Source organism: Bombus pyrosoma, linkage group LG3, assembly GCF_014825855.1.
Source record: "Bombus pyrosoma isolate SC7728 linkage group LG3, ASM1482585v1, whole genome shotgun sequence".
NCBI lineage: Eukaryota > Metazoa > Arthropoda > Insecta > Hymenoptera > Apidae > Bombus > Bombus pyrosoma.
Genome location: NC_057772.1, coordinates 7326622 through 7344646, shown reverse-complemented (window position 1 = coordinate 7344646; position 18025 = coordinate 7326622). Strand labels below are relative to the sequence as shown.

Genomic DNA, 18025 nt, shown 5'->3' with positions numbered 1-18025 from the left:
TATTTCAAAAAAACGTTTTCTTTTATCATTCACTCTTTTGATTATAATGTTGGTAACACATCAGATAAACCGTTATTCGTTATGTACATTTTTGATTATAATGTTGGTAACACATGATATAAATCAATATATGTTATGAACTCGTGGTATAAGCATATACGTACTCAGTAAACCCAAGTAAGGTGATAAAGAATTCGATATAAATTAGTATAAAATAAGAAGAAAAGAGGATGATAGGTATTTTAAATGAATCCGATAGTGAAGATGAGTTGCCTCCTGGATGGGAAGAAATGACAACTCCTAATGGAAATGTCTACTATGTAAAGTAAATAATAGTATTCGTTATATATTATTATTGTTATTATTATGATATAAATTATAGATATTAATAAAACCTAGTATTACATCCAGTACTTAAGACTTAATATAAAATTATCTATCTATAATACATCTGTAAAATATAATTTTGTAAGTCTCAATACTATCTTGTTTTTAGTCATTATACAAAGGGCACACAATGGACACACCCTAGAACTGGTCGAACAAAGACTGTTGGGGGAGGTACAATATTACTATTTAAATTTTTATATATGTATAATCTAAATTTTTAATTAACCATTTATGTCATAGTACATATTAATTTATAATGTTTAAATATTTACATCTATGTACTTTTTGAACTTGATGATAAATAATTATGCAGTTGTTAACAAGTTTCAAACATTAACTGTTATGAATAAAATTTGATAATGTTATTTATCAATAAGAACTGCCAAATGGATGGGAAAAACGTGTGTCAGAAGATGGTCAAGTCTTATTTGTTGATCATATGAATCATACAACAACATATACTGATCCTCGGCTTGCATTTGCTACAGAATATAGAGAATCATCACAGCCTATAAGACAACGTTTTGATAGTAGTAGCACGGCATTGTCTGTTTTACATGGTCGAGACTTAAGGGGTAAACTTGCCATAGTTACAGGTGCCAATACTGGGATAGGTATATATGTTACATACATTTCATATTATTCAGATCAGTTGTAATCAACAATAATTTTACTTTTATAGACAACTTAGTATGTTGTTTTTCTCTACCTAATTATATTTTTTAAGGATTTGAAACAGCTAGATCATTAGCTCTACATGGATGTAAAGTTATCTTAGCTTGTAGAGATCTAGAAAAAGGTGCAGAAGCAGTACGAAAAATACAACAAGAAAGAGAAAATGTTATGTGTGAAACATTACACTTGGATCTGTTATCATTATATAGTGTTAGAGAAGCAGCTGAGGAATTTAAGCAAAAATATAGGTATGTTTAGATGGGTAAAACTATCATTAATAGCAATATATTTTCATAACAAATTTACCACATGTACATTACATTATTTATCACTGTTACATTTTTAGAACTTTAAATATTCTTATTTTAAATGCTGGTGTCTTTGCAATTCCGTATGAACTTACAAAAGATGGTTTTGAAACAACATTTCAAGTAAATCATCTTTCTCAATTTTACTTTACTCTTTTATTAGAAGGACCACTACAAAATTGTCATAATTCCAGAGTAGTGATAGTTTCAAGTGAATCACACAGGTATTTAGAACATTTTAACAAATATAATATTGCATATATTATATAATAAGAAATTTCTTCTTTATCTGTAATGAAAATTGATATATATCTTATTTTTACCAATAGATTTGCAACTTTACGAAAAGTAGAAGATTTTCATCGATTAATTTTATCTCCTCCTCCATATAAGTATTGGTTTATGGAAGCATATAATAATTCAAAACTGTGTAATATCTTGTTTGCACAAGAATTAGCAAAACGGTGGCCTTCTGTAAATGTCTTTTGTTGTCATCCTGGTAATATGGTTTCTTCTTCATTATGTCGTTATTCATGGATGTTCCGATTTATGTATATGCTAGTACGACCTTTTACAAAATCACTGGTAAGATAATCAGTTATTTAAAACAGAATACTTGAGAAAACGTAATTGCAATTTTTTTTTTCAAATCACACAGCAACAAGCTGCTAGTACATCGGTTTTCTGTGCGAGTGCACCAGAATTGGAAGGGATAACTGGATGTTATTTCAGTAATTGTTATCGTTGTGAACCATCAAAAACTGCATTAAACCCTGCACTAGCAGAAAGATTATGGTTTGTTAGTGAAAAAATGTTTGTTAATGTTATGAAAAACAGGAAACTTCAAGAAAAACTTAATTTGAAATGAAAAATATTATTATAAAGTATTGTTTTAAATGAACAGAAAACATGAATTCAAAAAATATTTTAATCAATCAAAAATTTTTAATAGATTTGATATATTAATAAGAAATTTCTATCTATTTTTATCACAAATTCTATATTCAATATATTTGGTTTCATATCTTTTATACTTTAATACATTTGTTCCTAAATTCTATATATGATCGTATAAGAAGCTATTTATGTATTGGGTTGCTTGGAAAGTTCCTTCTAATTTTTAAGAAAAATTCAAACGTAGCACATTTAAATTTCGATATACATTTGTTGAATTATATAGCTGCCATTTTGTTCCACGATCATCCTCCATCTTTCAATCAACTTGAATATTCCATCCTTCCAGAATTTCTTAGGTTTTTCAGCAAAAAACTTTGCAATATAATTTTTCAGGTTGACCAAAGAGTTAAAGTTTTTGCCATTAAGAGAATTTTGTAATGATCTAAATAGGTAAACATCTGAGGGTGCAATGTCTGCTGAATACGGTGTGTGGGTTAGCATATCCCAACCAAGCTACAACAGCTTTTGTCAAGTAGTCAAAGATACATGAGGCCGTGCATTGTCCCGATGAGACACCCTTCTGATTCGCTAGTTCTGGGCGTTTTTGTTCAATTGCTGTCTGTAATTTGTCTACTTGCGATTAATACTTTCCCAAATGGTGTTTCTCATTGCGTTTATAGAGCTAATCGCAAATGGAAATGCGATCCATAAAATCTTTTTCTGTTAGATTGTGGGGAACCTATACATCAAAACGGTTTATATAGCCAAGATCACAAAATGTTCGTGAATAGTAGATTTTGGTATATTTAACGTTTCTGCTAATTCACATGTCGTATAGCATAAGTTATTCTCGACCAGTGTTTTGATCTGATCTTCATCAATGGTGGAGAGTCTACCCGGGCATTCTTGACCTTCAAGATTTAAATCAGCTTTAAGTCTAGCAAACCACTACCGCACAGTTCTTTCTGATATAGCACCGTTACCATAAACAGCGCATATCTAGTTCGCTACTTATGTGACATTTTTACCCTTCCATATTTAAGAGCATATAAAACTAACAAAAGTTAATATATTCCAACCAAACTCTTTTCTAAAGATGCCTGAAATATCATCTTTTAGAATATGGACACATGTCATTTGTTTTAAGATATTCTGATATATTTAAACCTGTTGTAATGTCACCTACCGAAAGCAGAACAAACTTTCCAGACAACTCAATACATTAAAAACATATATCTATGTATATTAGTTGGTGTGTAAGAAAAAAGCTTCTTTCCTAAACTTTTGGAAGATTTCATGTCTTAAAATGAAATATGTAAAAATAAAAGAATTATACAAACTTTTTTTCAGTAATATTTATTTTATACAATATCTAATAAAATTAAAAGATAAAAAGAATATTTTTCCTTCTCAAAATATTCAAGTAAAATTCAAATACCAGAATAACCGAATATTTTATTCAGTAACAAAGAAAAAAAGCTGTGCTCATGTTTTTTTAAACAAATTGGCAATATATGTAAAAACAACAGAAATTCATATACACAAACATATAAAAATGACTCGTTAAATACTTCAGATTTTGTATGAAACGTAAAAATTAAAAAATTAAGTAGTGAAATTATACATTATCTTCTGAGATCGTTATGCACAATTACGTACACAGATTTTTAGAATCTACTATTGGAAATATATTTGGCAGAGATATAACTTGCAGAGAACCAATTCATCGATGCGATGATTATCAACCACGTGTGTTAGTAGAATTTGGAAGAACTGGCATAAAAGTATGTATTTAAATAATAATTCTTATAATGCAATTTATTATAACTATTGAAGTATCAATTACCGAATTACAAAATACTTAATTTTTAAGGAAGAAAAAATTCTAAGCTCCTTGTAATTTGTATTATATATAACAACATATAACACAGAAAAAAATAAAATTTATACAACTTTCCGATTTTCTTTTTTTTTAAACTGTTACGAATATTTGCAATTGACAGCATAAACAAAGCCTTGAAACATCATGTCAATTTTGTGTGAAGTAATGTAAGTACAAAATGTACAAAGATTTTTGATTTTAGTGATTAAGTCTCACGTCGTTTTTGCATAAATTTTGGTTAAAGTCGAATATAGATTTGGTAAGTACATACACATACACCTTATACATATATTGTAATGGAATTATATTTTTAGGAACATATTTGTACTTTTAAAATATCTATAGAATATTTAAAATTAATATTTTTGCATTTATTTTACTTAAGTTTAAATATAAATATTAAAAATTGATAATATTTATTTATTTCACTTTACTAAGAGCAATATTAATAATGAATATTTTAAATATTTATTTTTTCAGTAGAAAAGGAGTTTCATTATTTAAATAAATTTTAATTAGATTATTCGATGGTAATAAAATTTGAACAGGGTAAATATTTAACAATATGTACATATGTTTTCATCATTTTTGTTTTCTTTTAAATATTTCATAATTTTGCGTCTTCTGAAAGTAACGTTAGATGTCGCATCTTTCGTCTTTAGCCTGTGGAACTAATTTTCTACAGTGCCAAATTATAATTCGTTCATAATTTTGATAATGTTCGGATATCTTTATAAACTATTTCAAACATTCTAACATAGTTTTTAAGTAATTACGTGTTCTTAAGAAAATTATCATTAAATCGCATTTTAAAATGTATCGAATAATGGTAATTATAAACATGACGTTTTCGCTATCGTTTATTTTAATTTTATGATTTCTCTTTCATTTCATTTTATTTTATATTTTCTGTTACATTTATTAAATTAAATAAGTATTAGAATGTAAGAAAATTTTTAATATAACTTCTTAATTACTATTAAACATTGTTTATTTCTAATAAATGCAAACAGTTTCTCAAAAGTAATTTAAATATTATTACTAATATGGAAAACAGAAATCAAATAAATATTTAAATGAAGTTGTTCAAGAAATTCTTGATGCCGTGTGGGCTATGTGCTGCAGTACCAGCAATGAAACCTCCAACTTCTCCTGAAGATACTACACCATGTAGTAATGAAACACAAGGAAAGAAATTAATTAAACCATCAGAATTACCCATTTATTCTATTGATGATGGGTATTCTAAGCAGATGCCATGGTAAAGCGCAAGTAATTTCATATTGATAACATTATTTTTATCCTTGTTTCTTAAAGCACTTTTATGAAAATGTGATTTATCTAAAATATAGATTCATTATTTTAAAAAATTTTTTAAGAAGTAAAATCTATAAGAAAATATTGTACTATATTATGAAGATAATCAATCCATTATGATTAATTTTTTATAGCATAGAATATCCTTCTATTGTGGAAGAAAATATTAGAAAAGTACGTCAAACAGTCAGTGAGATAAAAGTTACATTAGACAGGGTTTCCCATGATGTTTCAAGTACCTTCGAAAATCTTAAATGTATGCATTTATGTATAGTACAAAATTTAGAAATACTTTCATATAATCGGAACGTGCTGTAGCATGCAAATCTATTAATATTAATAAAATGTAATATTATTTCAGTTGCTGTTGATTACCTCCAAGATGAAGCCAATATTATGCCACGAATAGGAGCTGTTGGTATTGGTGGTTTATCAGGATTAATATTCAGTCTCAGAGGGGGCATATTAAAAAGACTGTTTTATACAACTACAGGTGCTAGTATTGTTGGATGTATTTGTTTCCCCAAAGAAGCAAAACAAGCATTAAACACAGTAGAACACTATGGAAATATTAGTTACAATTTCATTTATGGTGGTATGTATATTACTTTATAATTTTATTGCTCTATATAACTATTAATATGATCTTAAATCTATTTATTTATTTTATGTATTAATCATACAAATGGCAAGCAATATGAACTCTTTCACACATAATACTGTTTATTATTAATACTAAAATGATGTTTCTATTTTAAAATTGAATTTAGGATATTTTTTATATTAAAGTTTTTAAATTGTTAACAAATTTATTCGTTTGTAAAAAAATACATAAATGGATATAAAAAAATGTGTTGTAAATGTATCTTATGTAATACATTATGTGCTTATAATACAAAAGTATAGTATAAATTTCAATGCTGCATTAAAAATTTCAGTGAAACCAGGGGATAACAAAAAGGAAATTTCAGTAAATGAATTTCCATTACTGAAAAGTGTGCTTGAATCAGAATATTTTCGTATGATAGCTCGACTTTTTGAAAAAGAAACGAGCGATACAACTGTATCAACCAATACAACTGAAAAAGTGGAGGTAGGATGCAACAACAAAATTATTTTATTGCATCATTCCTCCTGTACCTTACACAATAATAATGTTAATATGGTTTGCCATTGTACAGTACAATGTATTCTATAACATATTTAACTTTAGATGCATTTAATCTCCAAAATTGAATATTACAAAAATTTAGAGGAACATGAAATTTATATTAAAGATGCTTAGTAATAATAGATTTTTCATAACGGTAAAACATTGCATTTTTTAATATTAAAATTGATTTTTTACAAAAATTTTTGTCTTAGTTTTTGGAAGATCTGAAGGAGATAATTTATCAGAAGCTCATTACGTCTCATTTCATCACAATAAAGGAGATTCAAATTCTCATGAATTAGTAACAGTAAAAGAAACTTCTCCCATAAAAGTACAAAATTCAAAGAAATCAAAATCTCTGATTAAGTAGATGTAAAATCACATAGGTACTCTGCCTATTGTCATCCTTATTTACTTTTATAAATATTTCCTTTACCTGATTAAATAAACATTTCCTTTTAACACCAGACATTCAATAATTCACATTCAAACGTTATGCTAAGATGTAATTATTGTTTTTTCTTTTGTATTTTAGCTAAATACAAAGAAGTGAAGAATTCAGAGAAGAAAGAGTAATGAATTAGCAACATTAGTTAATGAATATTTGATAATTCAATGTAATATAAAAATTATGTAAAGTTTTAATATATGTAAATAAAAATCATGAAAAGTAATTTCAATTTGTTATTAAATAATCCAGTACAAGACTATAAAAGATTATGATTTATGTTTCAATTGTTTGTTACATTATCTCTTTGTTATTCTAAAGTTACATAGACTAAAAGTAATAAATACTTCATATTGAATATTTATATGTAGAAGCGTTTTTAAAATAGTTGACTTTTTTTGTTTTTAATTTCAAATAATTTCATAAAAAGATTCAAATGTAAATATATTTGAAATATATAGTGCATGTTGGCTCAGATCAAATCAAAACCAAATTTTTCAGCTTGTGAGTACTTAAATGAAATTTTGCAACCTAGTTTTCCCAGTTTCAAAATTAGAAGAAAATTTAAAAAATCATTCAGGTAACGGGTCATGAAACACTATAATCACCTAACGGTAAAACTGTAGAACTAATCTCTTTGAAATGGAATTAAGAAATAAAATTTCTTAGTCCGTAAGGTGAGTTCTTAAACTATTCAGGAATTAAATTAAAACTCTAACTGTCAGAAGTCACCGCTGTGTAATATCATTTCAATTTCCTTCGTAAATAATTAATTACACGCAATTAGTGCAAAGTTCCCTATTTGGATATAATGGTACCATCTACCAGTTAAAAATTTCATTTCTTGTTAGTTATTGTCTTACCAGGTAGATGGTACCACCATATCCAAAATACGGCTCCGCATTTATTGTACATTATAACAATAACCACGTGCTATACTGAAGTTTATAATCATAATACATTATTACACATATTTTCATTGAAATATAATCCGAATTACAAAAATAACAATTGTATTTTATATTTTATAGATTTGAGTTAAAAAGAAAAAGCAAAAATGAGTGTTAACAAAGCAAAATTATCAAAAAGTATTTTAGAAATGAAAGTAAGTTAACAAAATTGTATAAAATTGTGTATGAAATTTTATATTTTAACGAATATTATTTATTTATTAGTTCATGAAACGGACGAAAGAAAAAGTAGAGAAACAGCAATTTCATGAAGAAGGTGAGGAATATTTTGGAAATGAACTGACAAAACGTATGAAGAAAGATTCGTAAGTTTCTTTCAATTCTTAAATGAATATTTTAACAAGTTTAAACTTAACACATAAGTATTTGGATTAATTTTATTAATCAATTAATTTTTTTAATAATTATGCTTTGTCAATAGATATGTAGAATAAAATATTTATATCACTTAGTAATTGCACTTAGTAATGACTAACAATTACTATAATAAACGTAATTTTTACATAACAAAATAAAGCAATATGTACATCTATAATCACACTCTATTTTGAATGAAATGAATATGTATATCATAAAAAGATTAAAATTATCTGTTTACTTTTTATTTAAGAGAAAGATTTATCATTGAACCTAGTTATATGTTCTGTGAGAAGTTAATCGATGGCAGAGTAAGTTTTCAAGGAATGAATCCTGAAATAGAAAAATTCATGGAAGAGGAACGGAACGATGAACATACGGAGATGGAAGAAAAACAAGAAGCAGATATTTCAGATGAACAATTGGCAAAAAATTGGAAAAATTATAGGAAAATGACAAAGATTGAACATAAATATGAAAAGTTATTAAAAAAACATAAGGATTATGAACTATCACCAAAGAAACCAAAGTTTTTGAAACCACAATATTAATATTTGATAAGAATGATTTATATGTGTATATAATTAATCTTAATAGAAATTTTTATGTAAATATTACTTGCTGAATTGAATACTAGTTTCTAAGGTAATTGTATAATAATATGTAATATATATATATATATACATATAAAATATTGACATATTTTATGTAGGTTACAATAAACTTTTTATTACTAAGATTTATAAAAAGTTACTAAAATAATTATTCGCGTAACTGATATTAAAAAAATATTTAAACGTAATTTAGCTAAATATATATTTATGTAGACATGCTATAAAAAATACTTTGTAATTTCGTATAATATAGTCATATACGTATATATTTTATTAAATTTCAGTATTAAATTATGGATTTTAATTATTTTTATCATGTATGAAATCATCATATTGATCAAGTAAGCTTCCAAAAATTTCTACGGATACATTATCTGTATAGCTTTTTTCTTGTCCTTTCTTCCAAAGTAAATCAAAGGTGTTATTGGGGAATTGAATTCCAATAGCTTCAAAAATATTTTTTATTTCTTCCTTATTTCGAAGCTATTATTTGAAATATAATTAACAAGACATGTATATTTATATTATAAAATTAAAATTTTTTTCAAATACTATATAAATTATTTTCAAACATACTCTAGAGAGATCTGTCGGAGTAAGACCATATTTTATAAAAATATTTGGAAGTATAAGACTGTAAGCAGTACATCTATCCAAATCTACATAAGAAATTCCTGCTGTTGGAATATCTGTAAAGATAATAAGATGTTGATGCAACGATTTAATGTTTATAATGTTTTTAATATTATTTTATCTACATTTGAAATACATCTTTCTGAAGAATGTTATTTTTATTTTTTCCAAAAATGAAATTTTGTCCATCTTTATATATTTTTTATTTCATCTAAAATATATAAAGAACATACTAACTTGTAATATCTATGCTTTCTATATTTCCTATTGTAGTATTGTACGTAGTACTGTAATGTTGACATTCTGAAGGAATCTCTGAAAAAATGATGCAATATTAGATACTAATGTTAAATATTATAATTTAGAAAAATGATACGTTATTAAAAAAGTATTCTAATATGTGTATTCTAAAAAATACATTACTTTCTATCTTTGGTAATGTAGGAAAGTCATATTTCCAATTTAAAAGATTTAATAACTCTTCATACTTTACATTCTCTTCCTTACGTATTTGAAGAAGATCTAATATAGGTGTTAGAAATGTCTTATTTATATATATTTTATATTTAGCTAAGATAGAAAAGACTTTATCTTCTGATAAAATGTCTGTATAATCCTATGAACATATATAAAATCACTTTAATTAACATAAAACTTGTCTTCAAGTTTTATACAGATAGCAAAATGAAATAAGATTAATGTAATACTTTATCAAGGGATAATAAATCTTCATAGATATCTAAAAATGGAATTTCTGGAACATGTTTCTTCAATTTCAGACGTAAACCATTTATATATTGTAAATAGCCCTGTTGCACTACCACTTCATTATTTATAGGACAATCACTTAAAATGTTTAACATTTCAGATATTCCTTTTTTTTCATATACTTTATCATCTATTATATTCATGATATCTCTAAAATATTCAAATAATTGGAACATTAAAATGGAGATCTATTATCTACTTTTCTCTAAAATTAACATCATGTTTCTTTCATTTAACATAAAAATGTTAGTCATAATTTATATTACTTTTGTCTTAAATAATAATTTCGTTACTTATCATAATTATAATATGATTTTCCAGTAATAACATAATTAATAGCTTCACTATATCTAGTTACAGTGATATTTATTACTACCATTGTAACTAGTTATAGTGAAGCTATTACTCTTACTTTACTTTACCAATACGAGAATGTGAATGATCAAGATCTGCAATAATCCATGTTAAGAGTCTTTTTAGTCGTTCACCTTTGATATTAGCATTCCATAATTTTCCAAAACATGAATTTTGATCAAATGGTTTCTTATATCTGAAAATTTAATTTAAAGTTGTGTAGTATGTAACTTAATAATTGCCACTTGATAGATTTCATTATTTCATACTGTCTTTTAACTTGTTCTGCAGGTAAATAACTGTTATGACTTTTTTTATACATTTCAAAAATATTCTGTTCTGGAATATCACTTGCTATTATTTCTTGTTTAATAAGTTCAGCCATAGTTTCTCCTAATTAGTAGAAGATATTTTATGAAAATACTTCATAAACTTTATTCAATTACAAAATTTGGCAAGTAATCAAAACCGTATGTATTATATTGCAGTTATATCTTTTTATTATAAATATACTAATTGGTGATATTTTATACCAGACTTAAGCTTTTTTCCAAAAGTTACTTCCAGCGGTTTCATACCCACTGGTAGATTTGAAATTTGATAACGTGTTTTACCAACTTCTTTATTCCAATAACTATTCATAACAGTATTTCTTAATTCAGAAATAATTGTTTGAAATGATGTTTCTTCATCTGGTTGTAAACATTCTTTTACCTTGAATAATTTGTAAGATACATTAAACATTACTTTTATATTTACTGCACAACAATGCTTTTTACTCTTATTAATTAATCAAACTTTATTTATAAGAAGAAGTTACAAATATTAAAAACATATAATTCTGGAAATTATATTATAATTATATATAACAAATTATAATAAATATAAATTATGATAAAAAAGATTTTGTTATAGTAGATTTCAGTCTTACATCAATTATTTGTTTAGAATTATGTATATTGCTTATGAACGGTGGTAACTTTTGTGTATGTCTTTCATTATGAACAAATATGTTTCTCAAAGCTTCAACTTTATCTTCTAAAGAATATTCTGTAAAACATTCTTTAATGCTAGATGTTGAGGTTTTCTATAAATAACAAATCATAAGATACATATATACATAAATATTTAGTAAAACAATATTCTGTTATTTTATTTTTAAAATAACGCATTAATGTTTTATAAACCACGTAAAAAATAATTGACTGTGAAAACATTTTTTAATCTCGAATCTGTATTTTATTAATTTTACATGCTTCTAAACCTATATCGAATAAAATATTTACCTAAAAAATAGTTATAATTTACTAATAAAACAAAATCTTACGAAGTTTTTGCTGTAAGCATTTTCATCTTCATGGACTAAACCCAAAAGCTGATTTCTTGAATTTATAGTACATTTACATTTTTCCATCTTAAAATAAAATATTAAGTAAAAGAAACATGAAGTACAATATTATCAATTGCAGTTGAACTATCGAATTTTCTTAATCAATATCTATGTAGAAGCAAATTTAACAAAAGAAATAAAATATAAAAGTTGTACTATATATTATCATTTTTCTTATATTTCATTTTTAATTTGCTCTTTTAGAAATAAAAAGAAATAATCGAAATATATACATAATTAAAATTTAATTCCGTATCTCCATCAATATTATTTCTGTATATAAAATGCACTACTCATTTCTGATATTTAAGACGAAAATAATTAAAATTATTATTTCATCATTTAATGTCATTTAAACATAATTTTTATTTATTATATAACAATTACTTAATGTTAATAACTTTTCGTGAGATGTTAAAGTAAATAAGATTACGATCTTAATCTTTTTCCAAATTATTTCATTGTGATAAGTGTGTCAAATTTTAATGCCATAATTCTAATATCGTTTTATTTATTACATTTCGGTAATACGTGTCTCTTTCTTATAATGCTGAATTTTAATTATTAAATTTTATACATATTGAAATTTCACAATCGATTAGAATTGATTTTTAACGAACTTAGCATTTGATTGATGTCGTATACTGTCATTGTATAGTGTAAATCTACTGTACGTTTATATTATTGTAGCAACTAGCAGACAAATTATAATAATACATAATATAATAAGTGTAGACATATGTAATAATAATGACAGCAGCTAAGCAAAATATAAAACGATCTAAATGGGCTTTGGATTTCGCTCACAAGTTGGTAACTTTATCATTCAAGTTATATTTTCAATGTACAATGTAGTTTGTTTTGATATGATAACTTACTGAAATCATTTTTTAACTTATATAAATCTATATAATCTATATAATCTCGTAAATTAAGCTGTATAAAATAAATATGTTGATGAAATTTGTGATTTTTCCAGTAGCTTTAGATAATTAAATGATTTAAAAATGTAGAGGTTAGAATACAGTACTTTATTTAGTACACTCTCATTGTACTAATATCGTCTTATTAAACAATTCAAGCATTAGAATATTTATTATAGATATTAATCAAAATGAATGTTAAACTATGACAATGATGATTTTCATTTTATATATTTATTGTCTATTTTATATTAATGTATATATAAGTTTTGTATTTGTCAGAGAATTAATTTTTGAACAGAATAATGTAACTTATAAAGAATATGCGTTTTTTGTAGGAATAAACAAGAAAAAAATGTGGATATTGCTTCACCACCAGGTTATACACCTGCTGTTGCTTTATTTCATGCTGTCGATTCAATTAGAGAATCTGATTCCAATCATTTGATAATTAAGAAATCATGGGATTTAGCCCTAGGTCCTCTTAAACAAGTTCCAATGAATTTATTTATAATGTACATGGCGGGTAATTCCATATCAATATTTCCTATTATGATGGTTGGTATGTTAATAATTAGACCAGTGAAAGCATTATTTACTCTCCAACAAAGTAAGTATATATTTTATAGTAAATAAAAAATTAGTATCATATACATTCAAATATATATAACACAGGCTAAACCTATTAAAGGTTTTAACAAAAATTAATCTGAAGTGCCTAAACAAAAATATTTATATAGAATTGAAATATTCTACACATTTAAATGCTTCATATAGAGCAACCATAATTTAATTAAAATAAATGTAATCAAGTAAATTAAAATAAATTGTTACAAGCAGTTATGCTCATCATAAAAATAATTGTTTTAGCATTTAAGGTAATAGAAGGAACTCATGCTTTTGGACAGAAGTTTGTGTACTTTCTGGGACAATTGGTAAATATTGCGTTAGCATTATATAAATGTCAATCGATGGGATTACTTCCAACACATGCATCCGATTGGTTAGCATTTGTAGAACCACAAGCACGGTTAGAATATTCTAGCGGTGGATTTATATATGTATGACGTAAGATATAATTATTTAAAGATGTAATATGTACATTTAAAGTAAATAATTGCTGTAAATTTAGACACATTTTACTTTATGTGTAAATTATAAATTCACTTATTACATAAAATGTTTTATTAAAATCAAATCAAATCAAATTGTGTTACATGTTTATATATATAAACGTATATGTACAATAAACTGGATTAAAACGTATTCCACAAACGTAATAGTATTATTAGATAAATCATTATTAATTATTTCTTTTTATATTCATCTGCAATTTCCTTTATTCGTTCTATTATCTTAGTAGGCTCATCTATACGAGGTATCTGTAATAAATCAACATTTATATTTATTAAATATGAGTTTTACTATACGATGGAAAAGGATACATTAAATTATATTAAGTTGAAGTATATTAAGAAATGACAATTTTAAAACATACCTCATAGTTTTGACTTATATATATACCAGCATAAATCCCAATGCTTAAGGTTATCTAAAAAAGATATTAGTGTACATATTTCTATTCAATAATACCGCTATTTGCAAAATAGATATTTAGATGTACCAAAAATTTAAACATTTTCAATTGATTATTGCTTTTCACTTTTTAGTTAACTTTTAGAATCAAAATAAACTTTATATGGAGACAAGGTTCCTTCCTTTCTTCAAGGTGCTCTTATTAACGTTTTGTACAATAGTGCAATTTATGCAGAATCACTCATTTACAATAAAATTCTTATGCTTTGATTACGTTTATATTTACTGTGGGTAACAACAGGTTATCTACAAAAGTTAAAAGTTTATACTCTTGTCTAGGAATTAAATTTAAAACACTTTTTATATTAAGCTTTCTTAAAATTTTTTTCAAATCAAACAGCTTTGCTGAAATTCCTCAAATCTATATAGTTAAATATAATGCATATTTGTAAAAGCAACACTTTCGTTGCATTGCAAGGTATATATACGTGTATATATATATATATATATATATATGTATGTTGTACTTCTTGATCGATACTGCAAGCGGGAATATTTGAATTACTGTAATAATTGACTATTGTTTTCGAAACATTAATGTTTTAATTAGTTAAACTGTTGTAACAATTATATATAATATATTTATATTATAAGTTCTTTAGATTATTTAGATTAAATAAATGACAACAAATATAAAATACATCTTGTAATTCATAGTGGAGATATATGTAATTGAAAGTTAAATTAAGTTATATTATTTTGAAGTCGTTATAAATATATTATTGCAGTGTTGCGTGTATCTACGTAGCTTGAGAGTAAAAAAATGTAGAATGGTTGTAAGATATTCACTTTGTTTCATGAATGAATAACATCTTATTAATACTTACAATTAGACAGGAACACATTAATGTACCGGAAATAATTGTAAGAGAAAGCAGGACAGATCTAAGATTTCAAATATAATATGTACATGTATATACACACCGTCTTAAGTGAGTCCAGGTAGATATCTAGGTCATTTTTTATATTTTTTAATTTTAACCGATGTAGTAGTAACGATTCTTTAGAAATTTCGGTAGAAGTGTTTTATCTAATAAATACAAATCGTAATGTGACAGATAATAACCCAAAGCACATTGCCCGTGTCGTAAAACGGTATTTAGAAGACCAAAAATTTGTTGTTACGAAGTGATTTGCTGATTCTCGGAATTTAAATTCAACACAAATGTTTTAGATCGACGCAGATAAGTACATAGAACAGGACAGGATAAAAAAAAATATGAGTGATTTATATGTGACAGTGATAGAACTGTATATATTTCAATCTAAGCTTCAGACGTATGAAATACACGATAAATATTCAAATAGTTCTTTTGCATCAAAATATACATATGCTTATGGCATTAAATTAAGTGATGTACGTGAATATACTGCCGCCAAAGTTTCAGATTGCTTTCAAATATGACCAATTTAATCACGACAATCGCGTCTCATCGCAATCTCAATACAATTTCAAAATATTTTATATAACACAAGCAGTATATACACAAAAATTTTCTATGGTAAGTGTTCAAATACTATCGCGATTCACTGTCATTCCGCTTCTCTGACTTTTACTAACTTCTTAATTTAATAAACAATATGCTGCGGTGAATTTCTAACTATAGCATCCTTAAAGGGTGTAAATAAAATTTGAGACTAGTAAAATGTGGCTCTCTGTGCCGGTATCTCCGTACGACCAGTTGTGAAACGATGGAGGGAGATCAGCTTGTATGATCGGTCTAGCAAACTCACCGCTGTGCCGGTAGGTATTCCGCTTTAGTACGCCGTCAAACTAACATCATCTTGTAATCCAGTGTATGCACGTGAATTCCTCTCTTTAAGTACTATTTATTTCGGGTTTTCGTCGTTCGGGTTTTTATACGGCGTTGAACGGTTCGGTTACGATCGTTCGGTTTGCCCGCGAACGTACAAATCGTCGTTCTGAAAAATCAGCATCGCGACTTTCTTGTTACGCGATACTGGAGAAAAGTAACTCCTTTCTATCTGAATACATTCCGTAATACACCCAGTGTACATAAACGATTAACGTATACGTCTGCCGATCGGCCGTGTATTTTCTGCAAGTTAGTCGTGCATGCCCGCGGGGTAGCAGTGAAATTTTCTGTGACATTGAGAATTTCAAACGAAGTCATCAGGTTGATTCATTTCGGGATCACAGTCGCGGGAATATCATCGTCGCACGTGTACGTTCAAGTCAGTGGTCGATGTTACGATTATCAACAAGGGGAAATAAGTTCGAACATGTCAGCTACTATTTCGAAAATATCGGCAACCAGTGCTGGGAATGGGATCGATGTAATTTGCGATAAAGATCGTGTAAGTACTGTATTGTTTTATAACGTGAACGTAGAGTGTGGTTCGTTTGGTGTGACGATAATGAAATATTCGAGTAATTTTAATGTATGAACCGGAGTTAAAAGACTGACTATGTACGGAAGTTGTAAAAAGAGGATTACAGATAGACATAGTGTGATATTTAAGATCGCTTATTGATATTTGGCATTTATATTTGGTGTGGCAATAAATTTGTTATAAATGTTTTCACTTAATAAACTTTTCTCCTATTTAGTAATACTTCAAGGTAGATGTTATGTAACATCAATGTACAAGTGTACATTATACGTACATTAGTTTTACAAAAGTAGAAACTAATTTCAGATATACATACCCTAACCAGATTCAACGTAAAATGATTATTATACTACAGATGTTAGCTAAGTATAAAGAGGAATTAATTTAGTATTGAATAATTATACGTAAACGTTTATTGAATACACTTCTTACGCATGGTAGATACACAGTAATTAACAGGATTTGTAAGACTCATATATCACTTTCATACGTTGTCACGAACAACGCAATAATTGACTTCATCCTCCACTATTACACGCATTAATGATATTCTCTTTTGTAAATAATAATTTTAAATTGACGATTTTCATAAAAATGTATCGCCTTGATGGAAATCAGAAATTTAATGAAATGGATTGAGCAAAGTATATTAACGTGTCATTTCCGTTGTTTCATTGTAAATTATGCTTTCTTGAATAATAAATTTCTGCGGTAGGAGAATGGTAGCCAGATTGCTTTCCCCCACTAAGTATTCTTACAAACCCCGATTTTCGTTTAGTTCGATGACGATAATATTCCCAGACGTTTTATTTTATGAGAAATATAGAGAAAGTCGTTTTTATGACACATTAATATTTTTATTTCAGACTAGAACGGCATTAAATGGCTACATTTTTTTAAGCTATTTATTTTTAACTTTTTAAAGCAGCCTTTTTAAGACATATTCCAAATTCCACGACGAAATGATAAAATTAAAATTTTGTAATTTATTAGG

General features: G+C 26.3%; 6 protein-coding genes across 10 annotated transcripts in view; 5 read left to right on the top strand and 1 right to left on the bottom strand.

Moving 5' to 3' along the window:
- The first annotated feature begins 125 nt into the window (after positions 1-125).
- Positions 126-3613, top strand: LOC122565942 (WW domain-containing oxidoreductase). 4 transcript variants are annotated; one of them, XM_043722506.1, is made up of 7 exons: positions 126-325; positions 497-561; positions 879-1004; positions 1118-1313; positions 1412-1597; positions 1703-1958; positions 2032-3613. In XM_043722506.1, the coding sequence occupies exons 1-7, from the start codon at positions 231-233 to the stop codon at positions 2239-2241; spliced, it is 1134 nt and encodes a 377-aa protein (XP_043578441.1). In that variant the 5' UTR covers positions 126-230; the 3' UTR covers positions 2242-3613. The 4 variants fall into 4 exon arrangements, with proteins under 4 accessions (XP_043578441.1, XP_043578438.1, XP_043578442.1 ...); XM_043722503.1 differs by having other exon boundaries at positions 127-325; positions 768-1004; XM_043722507.1 differs by having other exon boundaries at positions 181-320.
- Positions 3614-4789: 1176 nt separating this feature from the next.
- LOC122565944 (MICOS complex subunit MIC27) lies at positions 4790-7296 on the top strand. Its single transcript, XM_043722514.1, has 6 exons — positions 4790-4981; positions 5235-5413; positions 5604-5725; positions 5831-6064; positions 6408-6562; positions 7158-7296. The coding sequence occupies exons 1-6, from the start codon at positions 4967-4969 to the stop codon at positions 7173-7175; spliced, it is 723 nt and encodes a 240-aa protein (XP_043578449.1). The 5' UTR covers positions 4790-4966; the 3' UTR covers positions 7176-7296.
- A 669-nt stretch (positions 7297-7965) lies between these two features.
- On the top strand, positions 7966-9144 carry LOC122566382 (M-phase phosphoprotein 6). The gene is made up of 3 exons (XM_043723556.1): positions 7966-8175; positions 8246-8346; positions 8652-9144. Exons 1-3 carry the CDS (start codon positions 8128-8130, stop codon positions 8947-8949), a joined length of 447 nt encoding a protein of 148 aa, XP_043579491.1. The 5' UTR covers positions 7966-8127; the 3' UTR covers positions 8950-9144.
- A 72-nt stretch (positions 9145-9216) lies between these two features.
- Positions 9217-12576, bottom strand: LOC122566383 (EF-hand domain-containing family member B). Its single transcript, XM_043723557.1, has 11 exons — positions 12391-12576; positions 12095-12181; positions 11699-11854; positions 11301-11481; positions 11037-11160; positions 10826-10963; positions 10353-10563; positions 10069-10261; positions 9883-9960; positions 9589-9701; positions 9217-9495 (listed from the first exon to the last, which is right to left on the bottom strand). The coding sequence occupies exons 2-11, from the start codon at positions 12179-12181 to the stop codon at positions 9313-9315; spliced, it is 1464 nt and encodes a 487-aa protein (XP_043579492.1). The 5' UTR covers positions 12391-12576; the 3' UTR covers positions 9217-9312.
- Positions 12577-12761: 185 nt separating this feature from the next.
- Positions 12762-14346, top strand: LOC122566381 (ER membrane protein complex subunit 4). The gene is made up of 3 exons (XM_043723555.1): positions 12762-12966; positions 13419-13690; positions 13951-14346. Exons 1-3 carry the CDS (start codon positions 12908-12910, stop codon positions 14145-14147), a joined length of 528 nt encoding a protein of 175 aa, XP_043579490.1. The 5' UTR covers positions 12762-12907; the 3' UTR covers positions 14148-14346.
- A 2089-nt stretch (positions 14347-16435) lies between these two features.
- The window catches only part of LOC122566380 (long-chain fatty acid transport protein 4), a 30343-nt gene continuing 28753 nt past the window's right edge, over positions 16436-18025 (top strand). For both annotated transcript variants that reach the window (XR_006316487.1, XM_043723553.1), the window contains exon 1: positions 16436-16995. Coding sequence is in view for 1 of the 2 variants with exons in the window: in XM_043723553.1 (XP_043579488.1) it covers positions 16921-16995 (75 nt within the window). In the remaining variant the exon portion in view is untranslated. The remainder of the gene's footprint in view (positions 16996-18025) is intronic.